This window comes from Musa acuminata, chromosome BXJ1-8 (assembly GCF_036884655.1).
Source record: "Musa acuminata AAA Group cultivar baxijiao chromosome BXJ1-8, Cavendish_Baxijiao_AAA, whole genome shotgun sequence".
Classification (NCBI taxonomy): Eukaryota; Viridiplantae; Streptophyta; class Magnoliopsida; order Zingiberales; family Musaceae; genus Musa; species Musa acuminata.
The window spans coordinates 43,078,962-43,102,512 of record NC_088334.1 but is presented as its reverse complement, the minus strand read 5'-3'; the positions used below and the strand labels follow the sequence as shown (position 1 = coordinate 43,102,512).

General features: G+C 35.7%; 1 protein-coding gene across 2 annotated transcripts in view; it reads left to right on the top strand.

Annotated features, from left to right (window-relative positions):
* Nucleotides 1-23,551, top strand: part of LOC103995420 (anaphase-promoting complex subunit 1) — a 44,929-nt gene that overhangs the window by 2,285 nt on the left and 19,093 nt on the right. For both annotated transcript variants that reach the window (XM_065079860.1, XM_065079859.1), the window contains exons 5-19: nt 639-744; nt 825-979; nt 2,115-2,302; nt 2,376-2,445; nt 10,086-10,253; nt 10,415-10,896; nt 11,692-12,151; nt 12,435-12,767; nt 13,423-13,506; nt 14,080-14,172; nt 14,332-14,391; nt 18,529-18,627; nt 18,768-18,908; nt 20,876-20,956; nt 22,476-22,547. In XM_065079860.1, the coding sequence (XP_064935932.1) occupies nt 639-744; nt 825-979; nt 2,115-2,302; nt 2,376-2,445; nt 10,086-10,253; nt 10,415-10,896; nt 11,692-12,151; nt 12,435-12,767; nt 13,423-13,506; nt 14,080-14,172; nt 14,332-14,391; nt 18,529-18,627; nt 18,768-18,908; nt 20,876-20,956; nt 22,476-22,547 (2,592 nt within the window). The remainder of the gene's footprint in view (nt 1-638; nt 745-824; nt 980-2,114; nt 2,303-2,375; nt 2,446-10,085; nt 10,254-10,414; nt 10,897-11,691; nt 12,152-12,434; nt 12,768-13,422; nt 13,507-14,079; nt 14,173-14,331; nt 14,392-18,528; nt 18,628-18,767; nt 18,909-20,875; nt 20,957-22,475; nt 22,548-23,551) is intronic.

Below are 23,551 nucleotides of genomic sequence, written 5' to 3'. Positions count from 1 at the left end.
GCTAACTATGGCCATTGAGCTTTGCTTGAGACTATCCGTAATCTAACTATGGATGTGATATCTCTTTTTGTTGTTTCTAATAAAGTTTTCATGGTTCTTCCTTGCCTCTTGTCACGCCACTAATTTTGGTGGATTCACCTCATCAAGCTGTAGCATCTATAGGTCTCCTTGGGCATCTCTATGCCATCTCAATTTTCAAAAGAACAAATTGTAGAACTCAAATTACCATTGTATTTGTTTCTCTGGTTTTTTGTTCTTTGTTTTCCTTTTATAAACAATATTAGAACAGTAGTATTGCCAATGGGCCATAGTAGTTTAAGTATTTGACGATTAAAATAAGACAAGGAAGCATAAAAGTAGGTTCTGGCTTCATGTCCATCTGCATGGAACTATTCTGGCTTGAAACTCTTCATGTAAATGGTTATGGGGCTAATGTTTAGACAAGTTTGTGTAATAAGGTAAGAAACAATATGGTGCTGGCCAAACTTATCTGCTTGAATTTTGTGTTATTGACGAAGCATGTTAAGTTTCTCTAGTATTTGATGGTTATTGAACAGTATATATGCTGTTTTCATGTTTGATGTTTCACCTATGCTTCTGTGGTCTAACGTGTATTTGTTTGATCATTTATTTTGTAGGCAACATATATTGAAGAATGGGGAAAATTCATTTTGATGAAAGATTTTGAGGAAAGAACTATTTGGAGCAGTGATGTTGTGCCTTTGATGGCATCATATCATAAAAGTCTGTCTAATTTATATTTGTTATTTTGAGGATCCTAAAGCATGCTGATACTTTATATTGTGGAACTGTCTTCACTGCAGGCAAGATGCAGCATTCTATTTGGCTTCTAGAAACTGTATCTCATTGTGAGGCAGAAACTGCTATGGTTGATGCAGTTTCAACTGAACTATCTAATCAACAATTTTCATTTAGGAGGATATGGCAGGGAAAATGTTCCCAGTCTGCTGCTAGTAAGGTTGTCTTTTTGCTGTTTTAATTAATTGAGACATGAAAACTTCAACAGCATTTAAAATTAATTTTTTTGTACTTGTGTCAATCCATGTTGCTGCTTTTGATCTTTGATGGATATTTGTATCACTCTAGAAACTTGATGCAACTCAGCACCTTGGTTTCTTTTGTAACTATGAGTAATTCATTCTTCCATGATAAACTATTAGTCAGAACAAAATAGTCTGTCCAGTAGACATACTAGTATAAATCTTTGTGAGTATATTTGACGTGTATTGGCGGACTTATTAGGAAAAAGGTTGGCCCAGTACATGAGACTCTCACTAAAGCAAAGTTTGGGGAGGGTCAACATGTGCCAGCTTCCTTGTAAACAAAGAGTTTGTTTCTGTGACTTGAACTTTGGTCACTTTGGTCTCGAAGTGGCAATCTTACCATGATGCCAAGGTTTGCCTTCTTGTATTTGAGCACTAATAATTTAAAAAAGTGCTCAGATGTTGATTAAGACTAACTGACACACATCAAAGCTCAACGCTGTCAGTCCCAATTCACATGAACTTTTTTTACACCTTTCAGGTTGATTAATAAATCAAAGAATTCTCTTATCAAGTTTTTTTGTTTTTAATTCAGGTTATACTTTGGGTGAATTATCATTCATTCTCTTTTTACCAATGTAGTGCTTCAATTGACGTGTTGGTTTTGACAAAATTTTAAATTGTCAAGAAATTCACAAGAATCTAGACAATGTGCCCATGGACATTGTCATGTCTGATATACAGAAGAGAACATAATATTTATCTAACTCACAATTGCAGTTCTTGGTAAAGGCCACTGACTAGTGAATCATGTTAAATAATTTCATCTGATGAGAAGTGAAGCTCAAGATCTTTTCATGGAATTCCTCCTAGGAAACCACAATCTGGTTGTGTGCTTCAACCTCCATTGTTAAGCTAGAATGTGAAGTTAGGAAAATACTTTTGTACTAAAGGTTAATCCTACCGTGGGCATCAACTGATATCTCCTCGTGTGCAGCTAACCACCTTGTCTTGTGATCACAATTAATCTTCTTTTAAGTTTTAAGACCAATTTTTTGTTGGTTGGGTTTCATCTCTAAGTTTAAAGTTTAATTTGACTTGCTTAACCAGGTTTTTCTTGCTACTGATATGGATGGAGTGCCTATTATTTGTTTTTTGCTTGTTGACCAAAAAGTACTACTTGCTGTAAGGCTTCAAATTGATGAAGGTAATGATGAGGCTCTTGTGGATATCAAGCCACATATGAGTTGGAGTATCCCTGCACTTGATGCTGCATCTGTAATTGTGACACGTCCAAGGTGATGAGAGCTTTTATTTTTGTTGATGCTTCCAATTATTGCAATCATCATCACTGTGTTATTTTCGTTGCAGAGTCGAAGTTGGGCGTTTACCATTTAGTGACATTGTTGTCTTGGGTGCAGAAAACCATCTTCTTTTATATGTAGGTTTTTCATTTTTCTAGCTGATCTAACTTCTCTACAGCCTTGTTTTATCTGCTTTTAAAATTTGATTACTCTAATAACCCTATGCTTCTACCACACTGAAGCCGTTTAAACCTATTTAGCAAATGTGGTTCATTGTGAAAAGCTAGCTCCTGATAGAAAATTGTTTAATTTTTCTTGTGATGTCACTAATTATTACCATTATAATTTCCCAATTTTTGATGCAACAATTGTGTTCTAAAAACTTGTCAAAGTTCAATTCTGTTAACACAAGTATCTGATGTGGGAACGTTAACAATTTGTTTTTGATACTGATTGTATATCATTAGAAATGCTTTGCGCGCTATTCATGAAGACATCAGGCTTATCATGGGAACCTCATATATTGCCTCTTGCCAACTTCCTGCGGTCTTTAATGAAAAAAAAATCCTTTTGCTAATAGGCACACTGGCCTTTTTTATTTCTCCATTACTGGTACTGTTCTTCTCCATTCCGTCTCTATTGGTCCTTTTCATCTTTATGTTTATGCTCGTCTTCATCCATCTTCGTTCTCGTCAACTCTTCTTTGTGTTGATGGCTCTTTCATATTACTCTACTACTTAGTTTTAGCTGAATGGTAAGTCTCGCATCTCTTGTTATTAAAACTTTTTATCTAAAGCATTCAATTTTTTTAGGACTGAACTTGGTTGGCTTAAGATTATTCGGTGCACTTGCCTCACAAATAAAAAAGGTTCCAACTCTTAAAAATGGTTACCCCTCAGCTTATCACTTTTGGGTTGTTGAAGGTATTCTACACTATCAATAGGAGAATGTTTAGGATGTGCCATAATTTTGTTAATGTCAGTGGAGGAAGTGTTCTAGATTTTTTTTTTCTTTCTTCATGTCCTTTTTCTCTCTTTTTTCTTTATCCTGCTAGTTTGGCTATGTTAGTATGATGTTCTGTTGGATTTTGTTTACGACCCAGAGTTTTGTTGGAGAATGACACCAGAAGTCAGAATCTATATCACATTCCTGTTGATTACAATATATATGTCGATCATTTTGGGTTTAGATTGAAGACACAGACATACTTAAAAGGTTACAAAATAGCAACATTGCTGACTGTTAACCACTTCTAAAACTTACAAAACTTCTTGCACTATCTTTTGTGGAGTCAGTGTTTTAGTTTATTTTCTGATCCTAGTATCAACTAATGTCGGGTATATTATGTTATCATCTAGGGAATTTCGTATGGAAATTGTCATTATAAAATCCTTTGTACCATTATCTTCTTATTGTTGCGTGTTTCTTTGCAGTCTACTTTGTTATTGCACTTGCATAATCATTTATTTATATCCCTTTGGATGCCTTCATCTATCTTTTTCTAGCTTTATGGATTCACTGACATTTAAGGATAAGAATCATAACTTTTAGGTACTTAAAGATCAATGTGTGCAATAGCTATTGACAACATTTAACTCGGCAACATAGTCAAAGATTCTCTATGTGTTGGAGAATTGAATTTAATTCTTCCGGGTTTTCAATATTTGTTTTGAAATCAATGATGGGTGCTTTCATACTTTAGTTGATGGATATGATGTTTATGCAATTTTGGCCTTCTGAAATATTCAGTGTACCAAAGACTAGTTCAGTTGGAGTTATGTTGGTTTCGAAGCTTATTTACTAGACCGACTCAACTTATTAATACAACTAACCAACCAACCTTGAGAAGATATCTAACACACATAGGTATATATTGGTTAAGCAACATCTCTTTCTTTCCCATTTCTGGTGTTTCTATTCTAGATCTTGTTCATTTAAATTTTTTAATAGCACTGCAAGTTCAAGCCTTATTTTTATTTGTTTCTTTGTAGTTGCTCTTGATTTAAAAGTGTATCTTTCTCATTTTAATTCTGTTCCAACTATTTTGAAATAGAAAGTTTTGGGGAAGAATAATCATAAATAATAGTTTGTATTCTTTACTATTAAAATATGGTGTTCTAACTGGAACCAGGTTTAGAACATGAATTCAAATTTCGATGTTATCCGGTATCTAGCATTTGGACCAATACTTACTATCTAGTATTTATGGTTTTATCAGCTTTCGGCGTGTGAACTAGGCAAACAAGTGGGCTATACTGGTCCATACTGGGCTTACCGCCTGGTAAACAACAAAACTAGGCTTATTGCTTATCTCACACCAAGAAACCTGGACCAACACACACCACTATTACCATACTATTGCAAGTGTTGATCAATACCAACATTGGACCGATGTTTGAACTCTTGATCTAGAGGACTTGAAACTGTCTGCAATCAATGTTGTTGATGCAATTTTGTTTTTGTTATTTATGCAACTGTGCGAAAAAAATATTCTCGATAGGCATGTAACACTAAAATATGATTTTCCATTTTTACGTTCAAAATTAGTGTTAATCTCACTTTTCTGTGACTTATTGTGTTATTATCAATATGGGAATCAGTTGTATTGTTCTATTGATGTTGAAAAAAATAATAAACCTATTGTCATAGTGAGGTTGACTTGACTATATACCCACATTAGCTTAGGAGCAATATCATGTTATTTGCATGTTGCGACATTTGAAGTTTTCTGAAATGATTACTACATCATAAAGATATATGCTTGGCAATCAAGAATTATCGAACAATTACTTTAGTTTTAAGGTTTTTCCTGTTTAATACTAATGTTAAATCCAAGGATTGAAATACCGTACCGTATCGATGTTTCGAGCTTGGCTCGGTACGCTATGGTGTCGTGTATCGAGTGGTACGCCAGGGCATACCGAGCGGTACACTTAATTTGGGTGTAAAATCCTCCAAAAATACCTGAAAATTAAAAAAAAAGTTAGGATAGGGTTTTTAAGTTAGAAATAAATATAGTAATAGCATAAGTTTATCAAAATCAATGTAAATTAGGTAAGAATAGTATCACATATCTTTTTCGGGATTTGAGGAATAGTCTTGTGCAAGGTTCGTATTTCAGTTCGTTACGGATTATCCTTCTGTAAATATTGAAATATCTACAGAAAAATCATTTGAATTATTAGATTATTTTGTTACAATATAAATTCTAAAATTCAAATGAATTAAATAATCACATAAATATACTTGATTGTTGATTCTACCACCAAAACCACCTGATTACATATCAATATGATATGTTCGTTGGACCCAATCATGAAATTGATCCCACGACATAGTGTATTGATGCATTGTATGCCATTGATACATCAATGTGGTGATGATCGCAGGCTGATCGTCATGAATCACATTTGTCTGAGGCAGCTCCTGAGGTATATATTGGTGAATGTCAGAGCTTCTACTTTCGCTGTTGATCTGCTGCTCTGTATCATACTGTTGCTCAAAGAAGGATGACCAACTATCATCGTACGGTTGTTGCTCGTATGATTCTCCATAATACGACGACTATGAATATGATGAGCTTCTTTCCGTGTCTATATCATGTAGGCTCTGTTGCATCTGCTCAAATTCATCCACTGCCTTCTCCTTCCCCTCTCCTTCTCCTTTCGCACATAAACTTGACTAGTACGTTGTCGAGTTCCATGATCTGAATCTTGGGTGACATGTGTAAAATATTGTTCCTCGGTCCATGCACCACCCTCAAGTTATGTAGACGAGACTAACAACTGCCTGACATCGCCGCCATCATCCGTCGAGGCATTGTTGTCCGTGTTGCTGTCATGTCTCTGGACCGAACGAGTTGCTGAATGTGATTGTGAAGGTGTCTCGTCGCCCAACTCGATTCTTTCCAATGATGCGACTGATGCTATTGTTTTTCCTTTTGCCTTTGGACGTTGGGCGAACGACTGTGATCATTGGGTGTCTGTAGTTCCTCGAGCAGTTTGACTCGATGTTGTTTGACTCCTGCCAGTTTATGATCGTGGGGGATTTTCCACCTGTTGGGGTTGTGCTTCTTCTTCTTCTTCTATTGCCTCGGTGATAAAACGCGAAGGACACTAAGGATCTCTCGCCTCATCAAGTAGAGGATCCTCTTAGTTCTCTACTGCTTCAACCCAATCTAACATTGACACTGAATCTACATTGTAGAATTGAAGGTCGATGGGATCAATATCTGGTTCCTCTGGCTCCTTATCCAACTTAGCACATCGCAATCTTAGCCGCATGTTATAATGGATATATACTAGTTTCTCTAACTGTCTTTAAGAGAGTTTGTTACGGACCTTCATGTGAATCAATGCAAACGTTGACCAATTACGTTCGCAACCACTAGTTGTTGTTGTATGTGAAAGTACACGAATGATAACTTTTCTTAAATGTGGTGCATCCCCTCCAAATTGTAGCTATCACTCGATTGCAAAAAGATATAAATAAGATCTTATTAGCATAATAAATAATTAACATTAAATATAATTGATAATCAATATGTGTAACTTTTCCTCATCAGGATCCATAATGTAACGACACAATACAACTACAACGTCGGAGAATGAAGCAATTGTTTCTCGAAATAATCGACCCTCCATAAGAGCATCGGTTGCATCAGTAGTGTTTGGCAATAGCCCATATATAACATTTTGTAGTGCCGTTAATAAATCATTTTGCGTTCCGATAGCATATCGATATTGAATTGTCGGGTTTAGATAATGCGCTGCAAGATATAATTTTATTAGTATGATTTTTTATTGTCTAAAAAATAATAAATTAAATTATTTTGAATATGAATTTACCTGCATTATGGATATCTTGATCCATATGAACTTCGATCTGACGATCAATGATCCGTACGTATTGGTCGGCCTTAAAATCATCTTTGAATGCTTTCCTGACCTCGTCTCTTGCTGAAATCAGCATATATTTAAGATACGACATCTATGAACGCTTGTCCATATCGACCTTACGGAGAACAATATAAAGTGGTTCCACACCTTTTATGATTTCTGTCGTGGTCTCCCAAAATCTAGAGGAAAGAATTGACTTTTCTATCTTCTTTCTATCGCTCAATCTCGAATATCTGGAATTGGACCACTCTTGTGAGGTGACCATTGCCTTCAAGCTATGTCTTTTTTGCTGTAATGACTTTAATACAATAAAATTGGTAGCAAACCGAGTAAATCCAGGTCGGAGTATCTCACTGTTTACATACTTTTGCATTAAAGCGTCGACCCAATGATATAAACTTTGTAATTGATTGTGCTTGAGCTATTCAATTCTTGCCTGCGTCCAGCTCACTAATATCCTTTAGCATTAGATCTATGCAATGAGTTGCATATGGAGTCCAAAACAAAGTTTTTTTTCCATCAATTGCAAACCGGTCTTTTCGAGATTCGCTCCATTGTCGGTTATTATTTGGACAACATACTTTGTTTCGATCTCCTCTACTATGGTGTCCATCAAGCTCTCAATGTAGTTTGCATATTGGATCTTTTCAGAAGCATTAACTGACTTTTCAAACACCACTCTTCTATAGCAATAAACAAGAAAGTTGATGATACTCATTCTTGTTGGTCCTGTTCAACTAGCACATATCAGTGTCACCCCATATTCGTCCCATTGCCTCTTGAAGGAATTGATCCAATCCTTCAGTTCTGCCACCTCCTCTTCTAAGTGCACGTTGTAAATCTCCCTTGGTGTTGGAGGTTGGATTCCTGTGTCATATTTTTTGAATAGAAAAGACCATGCTCTAGTAATATGGATTTTGTGTTGTGTTGGCTGGAATCCTGTGGAAGTTAAACCATTTTGAAATTGCATTCCCAATATCTCATTTTTTTTCTTTTGTGTATGCATCATCAATCCGTGTTTGTTTCGCTGTTTGTGGGGGATAGGTTTGCGGATCAATATCAACAATATCTGGTGCGAACCTCTTGCTAAGACCTCTCATAAAACCACGGAGTCCGCCATACCTCATGCTACTAGTTTGGCCTAACTGAGGAGTAGTAGTTGGTTGTCTCATGCCGGTCGACCTCTGGATTCCTCTACCACTGTCATGCTCCAATTGTGAGTCAGGTCGTCGTTGCCTCATTGCTTCATCGACCGTATACTGATGCTCCAATGATGCACGTATCCTAGCTGTGAGATCCGGGTCGACTTGATCGTCGTAACCTTCATAATGATCGTAAGTTGGTTCCTGTGTAACCCCGTAATATTCTTCCTCAACTCTTGTCTTCTTTTTTAATGTTTCTTCCTTTGTTTATTGTAGCTTGCTTTGAAATAACTTACGGATCTCCGTCGGAACCTTCTTGCATTTTGCAACATCAGGATACCCGTCGGCCAAATGCATCTTCACCCGAGTTATTCCTCCACCCTTGCCAATGTAGTCACAATAAATATATTGCCAATGATGATGATTCTCATCTATCTTTCAGGCACGAACCCATGCATCATCATGTAGTTGTTCCTTTGGTGTCATGATCCTACCAAATTTAAATCAAATAAGTTATAAAATATAAATATATTAAATTGACCAAATATCGATAAAAAATCACTAATCGTAATATTAAATAATTTTTTTAAAATATAACTAATCCTATTTTATCATCATAAATATGTTACATACATAAAAGAAGCATTAAATACATAATTTTGATCTAATATGGGTCAAATTATGATAAAGTCATCATTAGATATACTAATCACCTGATTAACATAGTTAATTATCCACTAATTACTTCTCTTTCAACATGGTAAACATGTCAAATACCCTAATAGGCATTAGAGACATTAAATTAACTTAAATTTGATCAAAATTTGATTAAATCATTATTAAAATGACTAATTATAATATTAAATGACTTTAATAAAATCTAATTAAACCTATTTTACCATCATAAATATGTCAAACACATAAAAGAAGCATTAAATACGTAATTTTGATCCAATATAATTCAAATTACGATGAAATCATCATTAGATACACTAATTACATGATTAACATAGTTAATTACCCACTAACTACTTCTCTTTCAACATTATAAACGTAACAAACACCTTAATAGGTATTAAACACATTGAATTGAAATAAAATTAATTAAATTTTGATTAAATCATCATTAAAATGACTAATTGTAGCATTCAATAACTTTAATAAAACCTAATTAAATATATTTTACTATCATAAATATCTTTCAATATTTAATATGCATGAAATATAACTATTTGACCTATTAAGTGTCTAATTTTGTATTAATTAATATTAAACGTACTAATCATAATATTAAAGATCTTAATTACCGGTATGCTATGGTACGTACCGAGCGATATTAGTCGAAATTGTATACCTTGGTTAAATCTATATCTTTCAATTGCATATTTATTCTATTTACTTAGATCATCTTCTATCAAGATGTTTATATACTTATGGATGAATATATTTGCTGCTGTATGATCATGAAACTGATTTTTGTTCTTATCAATATGTTTTATATCTTGAAACATGTTATTTGTTACTTGTTACTAACCGATTTATATTCTTCTCATGGTTGACAACCTTATGATGGTCACATAATCCTAAGAGCTTCTGGTTGCCTATAATTATTAAGAAAATTACATTTTAATAATGGTGTTTATAGCTGTCCACTCTTTCTTTTGTTCATGGAATGCTGATATTTATTGTTAAATGTTGGATCTGTTATTGAGCAAACTTCTATTTTTTGTGTTGCAGTCAGGCAAACAATGCCTTTGCAGGTACTTACTGCCTATCCGACCGGGGAAAAACCTTTTACGTAGCAAGCATTCTGCAGGGACAACAGACATGTGCTCTGAACTAACGATTACAGGAATTAAAGATGCTGTTGAAGGCCGCATAAATGTGATTGTAAATAATGGACAGGTGATATTCTGCTTGATAGTTATTTATTAATGTGATAATGACAGACATACTTACTGTTTATTTCACTCAGAATCTGTATGTCGTCACCCTTCTATTTACAGTTTCAGTGATCCTTTTTTTTCTTTTGTCTGTGAGTCAGTAACAGTCTTGTCATTTTGCAGATATTCAGATGTTCACTACGGAGAAACCCCACTACATCTCTGGCAAATGACTGCATAACAGTTATGGCTGTGGGACTTCAATTCTCCTTTTACAGTCATTTTGCTACTCTTCTCTGGGGTGACTTTGGTTCTGCTTATTTCTTCCATTCTCGTCCTCATACAGATTCTGAGTGGGATGCCTTTGCTGGTGTGGTGATGAGGATCTGCGATAGATACGGAACCAGAATGCAGAGACAGAGCCCTCCAGTGTCTGGTGCAGCTTGGGAATTTTTAGTTAATAGCAAGCTTCACCTTAGATACTCAATTGGGCGAGGTATCTTTTCTATGAACATGCCTAATTGTAGTGGTGCTGACTACAACGATTCTCACATACAAGATGAGCAAAACGAAGGGAGGCCATTTTATTCTCAGCTTTTGGCGGAAACTTTGGACTCTTTGCACTGTCTTTATGAGAGTTTGAAGCTGGATAAGTTGCGAAAACAGTAAGTTCTGGTTTCTTTTGCTTTGTGAATGATAATGTACTCTTAATTATGCAATTGTATATTTCATTGGTTCAGGTCTTTTTGTACTTCAGTATTATTGCTTGCTGTTTATTTATTATTCCTGTGTCTTGGTTCAGTTGTTAGAGATTTGAAAGATGTCTAATAGTAACATTTCTTAGGTATATATTATATACATTGGCTGGCTTGGCACTCCAGACTATGAGCTAGGATTTAGGCATTTGTGCTTGAGTGATCATGATACATGACATTCTGCTACTGATTTGCAATAGTTAGCACCCATTTGGCATGCAAATATGCATGTCTATAATTATGGTTTTGGTGTTTGAGCATATTCTGTCTTCAAGAACAAGTTGAACCTGTTATGTTGGTGCAAGCTATGAGATATTATATGTTTTATATTTTTGATCCAGAAGCAATTCTGGTCTAACAGTTAGCATCCTTTAGGAATGCAATTTGCATGCCCATAATTGAATTTTTGGTGTTCGATCATATTTTGTCTTTAGTGAAGAACAAGTTAAACTTACTGTACTGGTGCAAACTATGTAATAATATGCAGTTGTAAATCTTGTTCCAATATTGATACCAGTCCTCCGACTGGTACGATATTGATATACCTGCTTTATGTACCAGCTTGTCTGTTATAAATACCCGGCAATAATATACACGTGACCTGACTTCTATGAGGCACTATTATTATGTTTTAGATTATTCTTTAATTGATTGATCATGTCACATGAATTCAATGTTAATAGTTCTTATTTGTTGTACTTCCAGAGATGTTGGGCAACTTGTTACACTGTTATTTACTATTGCTGCTTCTTTGGGTGAGGAAAATTACGTGGACTACTATATTCGTGACTTCCCCTTTCTTTTAGCTGAAGGTTGTTCTTTCCATTCATGTGCTTCTCCAAGAACTCCTCCATCTTTATTCCGATGGATTGAAAATTGTCTGCATAAAGGATACCATGTGTCCAACATGAAGAATCTTCCCCCTTTATTATGCAGAGAGAATATCTATGTTGTAAGTTGGGCCAGAAAGATAGTGGCATTTTATAGTGTACTTGTAGGCGCAGAAAGGAAAGGTAGGATACTATCAACTGGAGTTTATTGTGAAATTGCCAATGGATCAGCCAGAACGATAGAGGAGCTAACTGTCCTGGCCATGGTTGGTGAAAGATTTGGACGTCAACAACTTGACTTGCTACCTCTTGGTGTATCTCTTCCGCTACGTCATGTAATTGCCTACCACTGTTGCTATGTTTGCTTCGTCATTGTGCTAATTCTATGGCCATTGCATTTACTGAAGGTTTTACAGTTTGGGGTTCCCTTACTGTATCTTTGTCTCTGCCTGTTTCTCATTTTTTCATGCTCATCATTTTGTTTATGATTTTTCTAATTATTACCTGTTAGCAACATTGAGCACTTATTTATTAGTGCATCATCTAGGAGGTACAATGCTTGTTTTTAATATACTTGTTAGATTAATTGACTTGGGATGTAAATTTATCACATTTAAGGCTTTGGACAAATGTCGAGAATCCCCTCCAACTGACTGGCCTGCTGCGGCATATGTTTTGGTTGGTCGTGAGGACTTAGCCATGGCATGTTTGGGATCCTTGAGCAAAGAGCATGGAAGTCAAGGCAGTTTGAATTTAGTAGCCATTTCTGTACCATACATGCTTCATTTGCAGCCTGTATCTGTACCTTCGTCACTCACTGAGATCACTGGTTCGGATAGTATGAAGCTTGAGGACTCCGATGCTCTTCATAGATCCTTGGAAGATGGTATGGAGCACATCTATAACTCGAGCACCCAATTGCGATTTGGCCGTGATCTAAGGTTGAATGAGGTTTGTACTCTCGTTAGACTTGATTAATGCTTATTGCTATATATTATACACAATCATCGACTAGAATTTTTATGCTTTGTCAATTGATATGCAACCTTTATGGTATACATGTAATGTCTTTTTATTTCTTGGAAATGCATTTGAAATGACTTAAGGAGGTCTACTTTGACTGACCAATTTTCACTTCTGCAATGATCCAGCTATAATTGTGAATCACATGACAGCATTGTGTATATATTTTGGAGGTTTACTGATGAATCTTTTGATTGTTAATGTCTAATTCAATATTAATAATCTTTCGTAAGTGTGCATGCTCTTTTATCACTATTCTTCAATTTGTGGGTAGATCTGGATCTTATATTGTAAAAGGAGAGGTTCTATTGTTCCTCTCCTTGAGATCATCTCCAGTTTGGATCTAGTGGCTCATATGTTTTGTATCTTGGTCGTCCTGTCTAGATTTGAATCTTATATTCCTATATTTGCCATCTAGCTTATCACATGTAGTTTTTTCAAAGTGATTCATTCATTCATTATTTTGCAACTCGCATGTACATACCTTAGGTTTTTGCTGCACAGAGTACGTGGTTGTCGTTGACTTTTTTTCTTCTGTTTATGTTTCATATGCTCTTAAAACAATCTGATCTTCTTTTTATAGGTTAGACGCCTTTTGTGCTCTGCGAGACCTGTGGCTATTGAAACACCTGTTAATCCTAGTGCTTCTGATCAAGACCTGCAGCAGGTAATCTTGATATTATGTTGTGTGCATTAAAATTTTTGTTTGCTACTTTGCTTGATATATTATGATTTTTTCTTATGAACATTTGACATGTCAATTTTGCCATATGAAAATGAGCATAGCAGAATTACAATGGTTATAGAAAAAGTATTTTAATAATAGTAATGCAACCTTCAAGTTGTGTTATATTACTTAGGCTATTTGAGTTATAATGGCACTATTTTATCAGGCATTACTGCAGTAATGCACTTAATATGGTTTGAGGCCTCCCTGTTCTAGACTTATAGTGGTAATTGTCTGCTTTAATATGAATCAAGATTTTTATTTCTCATTTTTTTGCTTTTATTATTTTATAGTGTGCTATTTTTTAATTCTAGAATAGGCACATATGTAAGTTGCATCATTAGGTCATTATGATGTCAAATTTTATAATGTTATCCCTGTGCCTATGTGCTTGATATTGCTTCTTTTCTGGTTCATTTTAAATATCTTCTTGTCTCTTAAATAGTAAAGTATCTTTCTTTCTATTTGACTTTTGATTTCCCGAATTGAACTTTCGTTGTTTGTCTATTGCAGCATCAACTTTGGAATCTTGCTCAAAGGACTACTGCCCTTCCCTTTGGCCGTGGAGCATTCACTTTAGCTTCTACGTATGCTGTGTTGACCGAGGTATATTTTTCTTGTAGAGAAACTTTACTAATAGTGCCATTGGGAGCCACACATATTAGATAAACTCTTCTCTCTTTGTACATGTAAAATATTTCTGGTCATTCCTGTATTTTGTTCGATATTAATTGTAGTACTATTTGTTTCATGCATCTTTTGTAGGCACTTCATGTCCCAAAGCTTGTTTTGGCTGGCAGATTACCTGCACAACAAAATGCTACTGTATGGCATGTTCCTTCCTCTGCAAATTTAATAAGCTTTTGTATTGGTTGTTGGCTGTTCTCTGATTATGCTTTTTTTTACTTTGTTGTTCTATTGCCACTATGATTCTGCATACCTCATGCTCATAATCCGGATTCTAATATAAAGATAAAGATACTATGCATACGTATTGAAGTTTCCCATGCAACTAGCTGTAGCTATGGGTCATCATTATGTATAGAGCATCATATTCATGCTCTTCATCTCATGGACTAGTTCCCTCTCTATTGCATTGGCCATACTTAATGTTACCTATGGATTAGTATCTATACCAAGGTCTTCAATTTCAAATAATATTGTCCAGCACGGGTTGTACGTATTGGTCCGTTAGCAGACTGGTACACGGATTGTCCGTTGCCGGGTGGTGTATATATATATATATATATATATGTCGTCGAGGCGATGCGACGTCGCCCCACTTGGGGAGAAGAGAGAGGCGACGTCGCCAAAATTTTATTTTATTATATATGTATGTATATACCTATACTGAATGGTATATCGCTCGGTATACAATACCGTATCGAGCGAATGTCGAAATTCCGATACAGTACGATATTTCAATTCTTGATTTATACCAAATATGTATTAACAAAAAAGCAACAATTATATATATATATATATATATATATATATATATATATATATATATATATATATATATATATATATATATATATCACTTCATGATGTTCATTCAATGCTTAAAAATGATGTCTGATTCAAATCACTAACTTAAATCATATATCAAGGCATTATTTTATTGGAAATAATTAAATTGGTAATGATAATCATGCTTGAATATGAAATCCATCTATAGTTTTACTTTATAGATAGTGATGGTGTATACTTTAAAATCATTTTATCAAGTAAAAGGCTCTTTGTTCTTAGGCAACTTCGTCTAAATCAAAGTTTGCAATATCATATTGTCATGGACTTATTTGGAATTGCCTAAGTCATGGGTACCCCTTGCGTTATTCGTTCGCAGAGGGTCAATTGAGTTACAATTTCGCTTATGTCTCGAAGGACTTGTAAAAGAGTAAATTGACTAGTTTTGAAAATGAGCAACGGACAAATGCTGACGTCTCGCAAAGAGGGCAGCTTTACAAGCAATTTATTATACACTCGGTGTGCAAGAGAGAAGAGAGAAAGGAGAAAATAAGGACTTTATAAGGCAAACAAAGTAACAAATAGTCGCAAGTCCACAAAATGATTGCTCACCAGGTGTCGGGTGTGTTGGGCAAGTTCTCGTATCCAGCCCTACGTCACCATAGTGGTTCTAAGGTGCTGAGATGACTGATGTTTTGTACCACACCGCAACCTACAAAAAACAGGCCATGGCACACGAAAACTAGGTCATGCTGGGGCAGTTTTGCCCATTCTGGTGAGCGATCGTTCTACAGCCCTACAAAAACACACAAAAACAAGGCAAAACATACTGCTAAACATATGTACAAGTAAACAGAAGCGACGAATGGTCCGTTGACGAAGGTGTTGCAGGTGCGCGAAGATCGTCCGTGACAGTATGATATGGTAAGAGTGGCATTTAGCTTATTAGTAAATGAACCGGTGTATACTAGATGGTACATTGGTATCGTACTTGCATGGTGCATGACGGTAAAGGCTTTATACCAAAAAGTTTTTTTTTAAAATTTTTTTTAGTCTTTTTATGTCTTTTTGAAGCTCTACATGTATTGACCAATTGAGACTTGATACATCGGTGTGGACCATACTTAACCGGTACAATGCTGGTATATGAAATTGTAATTTGTGTTTTAAATATTGGTCATTGCTGGTACACCTAATTGTGAACTTTGGCTCAAATACTTGTCAAGTGTCCTAGAAGCTACAAGAAACCTTGAACTAAGATTTCAAATATTGGTGGGACTGGTACATATCTAATTTGTAATTGTTAGTTTGATCATCAATTGACATCGCATTGTATAGCCTTGTGTCAATCATTGCCACTAGTAGTTCGATTTCTCTTATGTTGCCACTTCATCAGTGTGGATATAAGCAACCACTTCTGCTAGTTGCTTCGCTAAAGTTGGTGTTTGTTGCAAAAGTACCACGGACAGAGCTCCATGTTGTATTTTATATGTTGATGACATTGACATAGTTGATGATAATTTGAATAGAATTAATTCTAAACTTGGGTTGTGGAGAAAAGTTATGGAATTAAATATGCAAGATTAAGTAGGACTAATATGCATATATTTGATGTAATTTTAGTAATAGTAAAAGAATAAATTAATTTTAAATGTAGATATTCTAGAAGTAAAAATTTTAGATATCTTGATCGATTATTTAACTAGATGGATAACTTGTTGAAGATATTGTTCGTAAAGTAAAATTTAGGTGGTTAAAGTGGGGACAAACATTGTGAGTTTTGTGTGAACACCAAATATCTTTTATATTAAAAGGAAAAAAAAATTCATACTTTAGGTTAAGAAAACACATACAAAAAATTTATGTCGTCGAGATGAAAATACTCGGGTGATGTGTGAGGCTACTAGTAAGCAAAGAAGTAGAAAATTTTGTATTTGTGAATAATAAGTTGTAGCTTCAATAGAGTATAAAGTAAAAATCATGTGAGATGATATGGGCATGTGATAAATAGATCGACAGGTGAGATCAAGGTTTGCCAAATTGGGTGTTAGACCCGACTCGGAGATTCGGGTCGGTATGTATTGATCTATACTAGTTTATAAACACATAGTACATTGGTAAGAACCAGTGTTTTGGAGAGGAAGAAAAAAAAGGAGAGGACGAATGGACGATGGAGGAATAAGGAAGAGGAAGAAGAGGAAGCGACGGAGGAGGGAGGAAGACGAAGAGGAAGAGAAGAGAGCTACTTGAGACACGGCGGTGTGCAGTGAAGTCGCGACAAGTGGAGGTCGTCGTTAGTCACTTGCGTGAGAAGCGTCAATCTTAGTATTGGAGGCGACGCTCGTGAGCCCTGTGGAGGCGGAGGTGTCGCTTCATGTACTGTTGATCACAACATTGGAAGCGATGCTCGCGAGCCTTGCAAATGTGGAGGTGATGCTCGTGATCCTTGCGGAGGCGAGGCTCGTGTGAGAAGTGGGAATTAGAGTTTAACACTTTCCTTTTATGCAGTGGATCGAGTCGGGATGGGTCTGTGTATCGATCAATGCTCGGACCGCTATGTGCTGCCCATTTCGTATTAGTTCAGGCAAAACGACAGTCACTGGGTGAGATAGGACTTTAATAGAGTATAATGTAAGATGATTTGAGCATGTGATAAGGAGACCAATAGGTGAGAGAGTATTAATGGTGCAAGGGGAGGTAGAGAGATATAAGAAGACTTTAATAGATATTATAAATTTTTTTTTTTTTCATAATTTAACTAAGGATATTGCTTTGTTCTGAGTTCACCGGCACCAAAATGTCTATGCAGCTGACTTCAAATAGTGAGGACATTATGTTTTAATGTTGTTATTGTTGTTGTAATGCAATTATGAGTTGTTGCCATTGTCATTGGATGAAGTTGCTATATGACCTTGCCTATTTTGGCAATTGCCTGGATGCCTACCTAGCACCTAGAAGGTCAATGGCACCTTAGCCACGTATTTTGTGGCTACTGTTACATAAAATGCTGAAATCAACTCAAATTGTAACTCTAGTATTTTAGCACATGCCAAATTTAGTGCTCCTCTACATCTTTCTTAAATAGAAGGTTATGATAAATACATCTTTCTTAAATAACTTTCTTAAATAGAAGGTTATGATAAATAGAAGTTTCTTAATTCTCTTTAATAGATTGAATTGCAGTATGAAGATTGTTTCTGTGTTACATGAAAAACTTGGTGGTTGCATTGATAGATATTCACAGTTTCTCTTTGTTTATCAAGTAAATTTTGTGTATGAGCAGTATTTTTCATTTTTTTTCTTTTCCTCTAAAGATACCTGTTTTGTTTGTTGGCCACTTTCATATATGGTTTTTCATTTGATTCAGTTTTGTAACCTCTTTTACTAGTTTATAGGGCGTGTTTGTTGACAACTTTAGCAATTGTGTCACCTCTTCAACTTTTGTCCCATTATTGTATAGCGCTTACTCTTTTTCATGCTGTTGTTGACTAGGTAAACCTAGATCCAAACTTGAGAAATATTTTAGAACTCAGATCCTGGCCCGAGTTTCATAATGGTGTTGCTGCTGGATTAAGATTGGCGCCCTTCGAGGTTGATTTTATTTGCTGCTGTTTTACTTTTGAATGCTCCTCTTTCCATTTGTATTTCGAAAAATCCAGTCCTTGTTTGTCAGATGACTATTTCACAAGATATACTTGCTTGCATTGACTAAAATCTCTATGCTTGTGCAGGGTAAAATGTCAAGAACTTGGATTCAATATAACAAACCTGAGGAACCAAGCTTTACACATGCAGGGATTCTTCTAGCCTTAGGCCTTCATGGACACTTATGTTCTTTGGCTATGACTGATGTATATCGGTATTTAACTCAGGTATAATTCGATAGTTGGGTTTCTTTAATAACACAGATTAAACATGTTACACTATGTTCTGCCAGCTAGTTCTTAACATACAATTAGACAGCCAAGTCTATACATCTATCATTCTTGATATTGTACTCTTGGGACCTAAACTATCTACTTGAAAAGGCAGCTATGGACATTGTCTTAAACCTGAGGTACCTGTGAGTCCTATTAAGTCTGTCATGGTGGTCATTGCTGTGACTACTATAAACCACAGGGACCCGCTGGTCATTGAGTCTTACTTTAAAACTGAATCACATTATAACAAGTAATTACTAAAAAAACGTGAAATACATTTAAGATTTACAAACACTATCTTGAAATATAATTTCATGGTTCATATAAATCCAAAATTAAAGAGTAGATTTAATCAGGGTTTGCCATACCGAGCCGTACCGCCCGGTACGGGCAGTATGTACCGGTCCGACAAGTTGTCGGTACGCGGACCGCCCTGTACCGGTCCGCACTGTAGCAGTGCTACAGTGCTCGGTACACCTCGGTGTATCGGTCGGTACATCCGTACCGTACCATACCGAGCACGAGTCGAAACGCTGGTATGGTACGGTACGGCGAACCTTGGATTTAATAACATGAAAAACTCTGGAGAATAATTACATCTACAAATTTCCAAAAGCATGATGTCATGAAACATAAATTCATCACATGAAGTACGTGTTGCATTAGATCATCAGCGAGGGAAGTTGATGATGGCAGATTGGTCATTATCAAGAAAATTTCTAAGCATGATACCACCTGAGTAGCCGTAAATTGGATATAACAATGCAGACCAGTGTATATGATTTAGATATCCTACTACTAGTAACTCGAGCTTCAAAAGTTTTTTTGCCCTTAGTAACAGGAGTCTTGCATGAGGCTTGATCTGTGTTCTTTAGAATCTCTACAATTCTGAAGCCGTGTAAGAATTGTGATTCCAATTTATGATCATGATCTCCTGATATTTGCAACCGTGGTTCCATATATCCTGGATACTAATAAATATGGATATACTTTAAAATATTTTACAGTTTCAGATAAGTTGTTTGTTGCAAATAAAATAGAAAAATAGGGTTGAGTCATTACATACATTTTATGTTTGATGAAACAAAGGGTCTGAATACCGTATCGTAGCGGTGTATCGATCAACTATCGGCACAGTACGTATCGAGCTATACTAAGTTGTACCGAGCATATTGATACATAGTACACTAAGGTATACCGATGTACTGCTCATACCGGTCCTTTATTGGACCGGTATGTACTACCCGTACTGAGCGGTACGATACGGTATTGCAAACCATGGATGAAACATACATAAGTGTATCTATATAAACACACACTCATACTAATATGGACATTCTTATTATCTTGTTAAACCTTTCCTCTTCTGTGAGTCACAAGATGTTTACCTGCTTTATAAGCAAGTCTTGGGCCATATTGGTGGCTGCTTAGATGTGTTAAGCACGTAGCCTGGTCATTACAATGAGCCTAAAAATTTTTGATTTATTGATTGTGGATGTAGGAGGTAAAATAGAGAGAGTAGATGTCATTACATTTCTAGTCTAAATCTTGATCTACTAGGTGAAGAATGTGGAATTAGGAGGCAGGAAAACAAAAAGGGGTGCATTTGACGGGAGGAGGAGAATCGGTTGAAAGAGATCAAGTGGTGAAAAGCTAGGGGAAACTAAAAGAATTAAAAGCAGAATGAATATTTTACAATGTTGGTTGCAGAGCATTCTGATTTTTTCTTCTATATAGCTTGTAAAAAGTGAATTTAAATTCTTTAGCCAAGAAAGAATTTTTACTTTCTTTTTCTACAATGGACTTTCACATTTCCTTATTCATATGCGTGCTTGATTATATGTTTGCATTACCTATTTAACACAAAAATGTTGCTTTATCAAACTGTTCTAATGACTATTTTACATTTTGGGGCATAGGAGCATGACATCACTACAGTTGGAGTACTGCTTGGTGTGGCAGCATCGTATCGGGGGACTATGCATCCTGAAATATCCAGGGTAAGACATGCTGATGCTTCCAAGTTCTATCTCTTGGAACTGTTAGTGCAGTTTCTTTTGCTATCATTTGAAGGAGTACATTGAAAATTTTCTGGCTTTGAAAATGTATTGGCTGTTTGCCTCAGAAAAAAAATGTATTTGTTATATAATTGTAGCATCAATTATGTCCTAAATGTTTGCTGTATCCTACTCCAAATCCAAGCAATGTGCTTTTGATTGTATTAGCAAGCTGAAAATTGCTGTAAATATTTTCATTTGATCATGAAAGGTAGCTTCTAGGACATTAAATAATTGGCTTTCAAAGTTGCACAAGAGATTTGAGCTTCTTGTGCCTTTTCTATTCACCTTGATGTTGCTTGAACTAAACAAACTACTTTTGCTGGCTTGACCTTATGAGCCAACAACATCTGGCACAAGGCTTGATTGATCTGACATTTTTGAATTTGAGGTCTGTTGTGGTGTACAATATTCTTCTATTTACGAGATTATTGATTATGGCTGACCTTTATAAACAGAATTGGAAATTATACTGGTATTGATTGCTCACTTTCAAGGTTTTGTTTTGTTATAATGAAAATCATGGTATGGAGTAATGCAAATTCTACTCTGGGTGAAGTAAAATTATGGAATGCCTCTTTTAGTTACCCCATTGGTAATTATTGTTTATATTTATTTTTCTTGTTTCTGAATGTTTTATGGTACCCATTTGGGATATAATGGCATGCCTCAGAGTAGTTAATCCAGTTGTGATACAAAATAAATGCTACTAGTAGTTACTGCTTGTCTTGATATTTAGACATGTAAATTTATGACTTACTTTAACTGGAGACTCTTGTATGGTTAATCGATTAACTGTGTCCAGGCTGGTTCGGGTACTTGTGTCTTATATGGTTCCTCTCCTATGGGTTGCAGAGACATCCTTAGTAATGCCAGATATGGCTTGAGCTAGTACAACATTGGCCCATCTTGTACACTGGCTTGTAATTAGCAGTCCACCTAAGAGATTGTAGAGTATTGGTTTGCAAAAGGGCTCTATTTTGCACAAGTCATGGACGATTCCTAGTGAGAAATCCTGTCATTATATCGTTGGTAGATGTTCACTGTCTTGTCTCTCCCACAGTAACATGAATGTTTGAATGGTTGCTCTTGTAGAGATGGTTCCTAATCTTGAATGTTGATGCTGAAACTAAGCTTTTTCAGTTCACCTTAATTGTTGCGAGATTATTCTGAATACACAGACATCTTTATGTGTATCAAATTACTTCAACATACTATTTTCTTGTATATCTGCCTCACTTCGCTGTTGATTCCAACATTGTTCATCCATTTTGAATAGTTTAACCCAGTGTTTCAGATGACTGTAGCTGCTGCATGACAAGTATCAGATATATTAAAGATGTGTATTGATTTCTGTAATTATGGTGCTCATTAGTCTCATATAGCTTTGTTCAGTGGATGTGGGCTATCAAAATTTGTAATGTAATCTATTAAAGTAGCTAACCTTATTGTTGTCTTTTAGATACTCTACCTCCATGTTCCCACTCGACACCAGTTATCCTTTCCAGAGTTGGAATTGCCAACAAATTTGCAGGTACTTCTCTTTTTCTGATATGCATATATTCTCCTAAGGCAAACAATAGTTATGCCTATTCAAGCTTTTTGGTTTTTCTGTTAGTATATAATTATAGATACTCTTTGTCAGTGGAATTTGAGATAATCCATCTACTGAAAGAGCAAATGGTGATATATAATTGGAGAATCTTTCTAATCATAGTCAACTTCGTCATAAAACAACTCACCCAGTTCCTTAAATATTTTGATTTTGCATAAACGCCTTCCAGTTCTTGTTCTTTATATGAAAGTTTTTCAAGTTATCAATTATGCATGCTAGTTCCTCCATCCAATTATACCTGATTATGGCCAATGTAGCTCCTCTGTCGGCAATGGTAATTACATTTGGAAATCCAATATGTGGAGATCAAGTATGTTGTACAAACCTTACATGCAGACATCACCATTTTGGTGGCATTATTTTTTTCTTGATCAAATGATTTGTCCTCATAGGTTGTACTTAATCTTTCCTGTGATCAATTTCAAAATCCTTGTATGCCATACTTACTCTGATGTGATCTTAAATTATCTCATATTTTGCAAATTTCATAGGATGGGTCTCCTTTATGAGGAAGCTACTTCTCTTTGAGAGCAAGTAGCATCTTTCATGCTCATATTTTCCTTAAATTTGAGACATATGCCAAGAATCCTTGATGTCCAGGTCTGATGTGACAAGAAGACCTTGGGATCTGCGAGAGCAGTGGAGAATGATAGGCATCATATGAGAAAATGAGGAAAGACTTCTGCTGGATGCTTCAAATCCAGTTTGAAGATGGGATCGGTCGACAGGCTATATGCTTAATGGCCTGTTGGAGTACCAATACACATACCTGTCGGCGAGACCGGTACCAATCGGTTACAATTGGTTTTGGATCATCCATGGACCGGTTGGTTTGTTGTACTGGTCAGTACCAGTCTGTACCGATCAATGTACACTTATAAAATCCTTTATATGGATGACATGCTCTTTCAACATTCATTGGC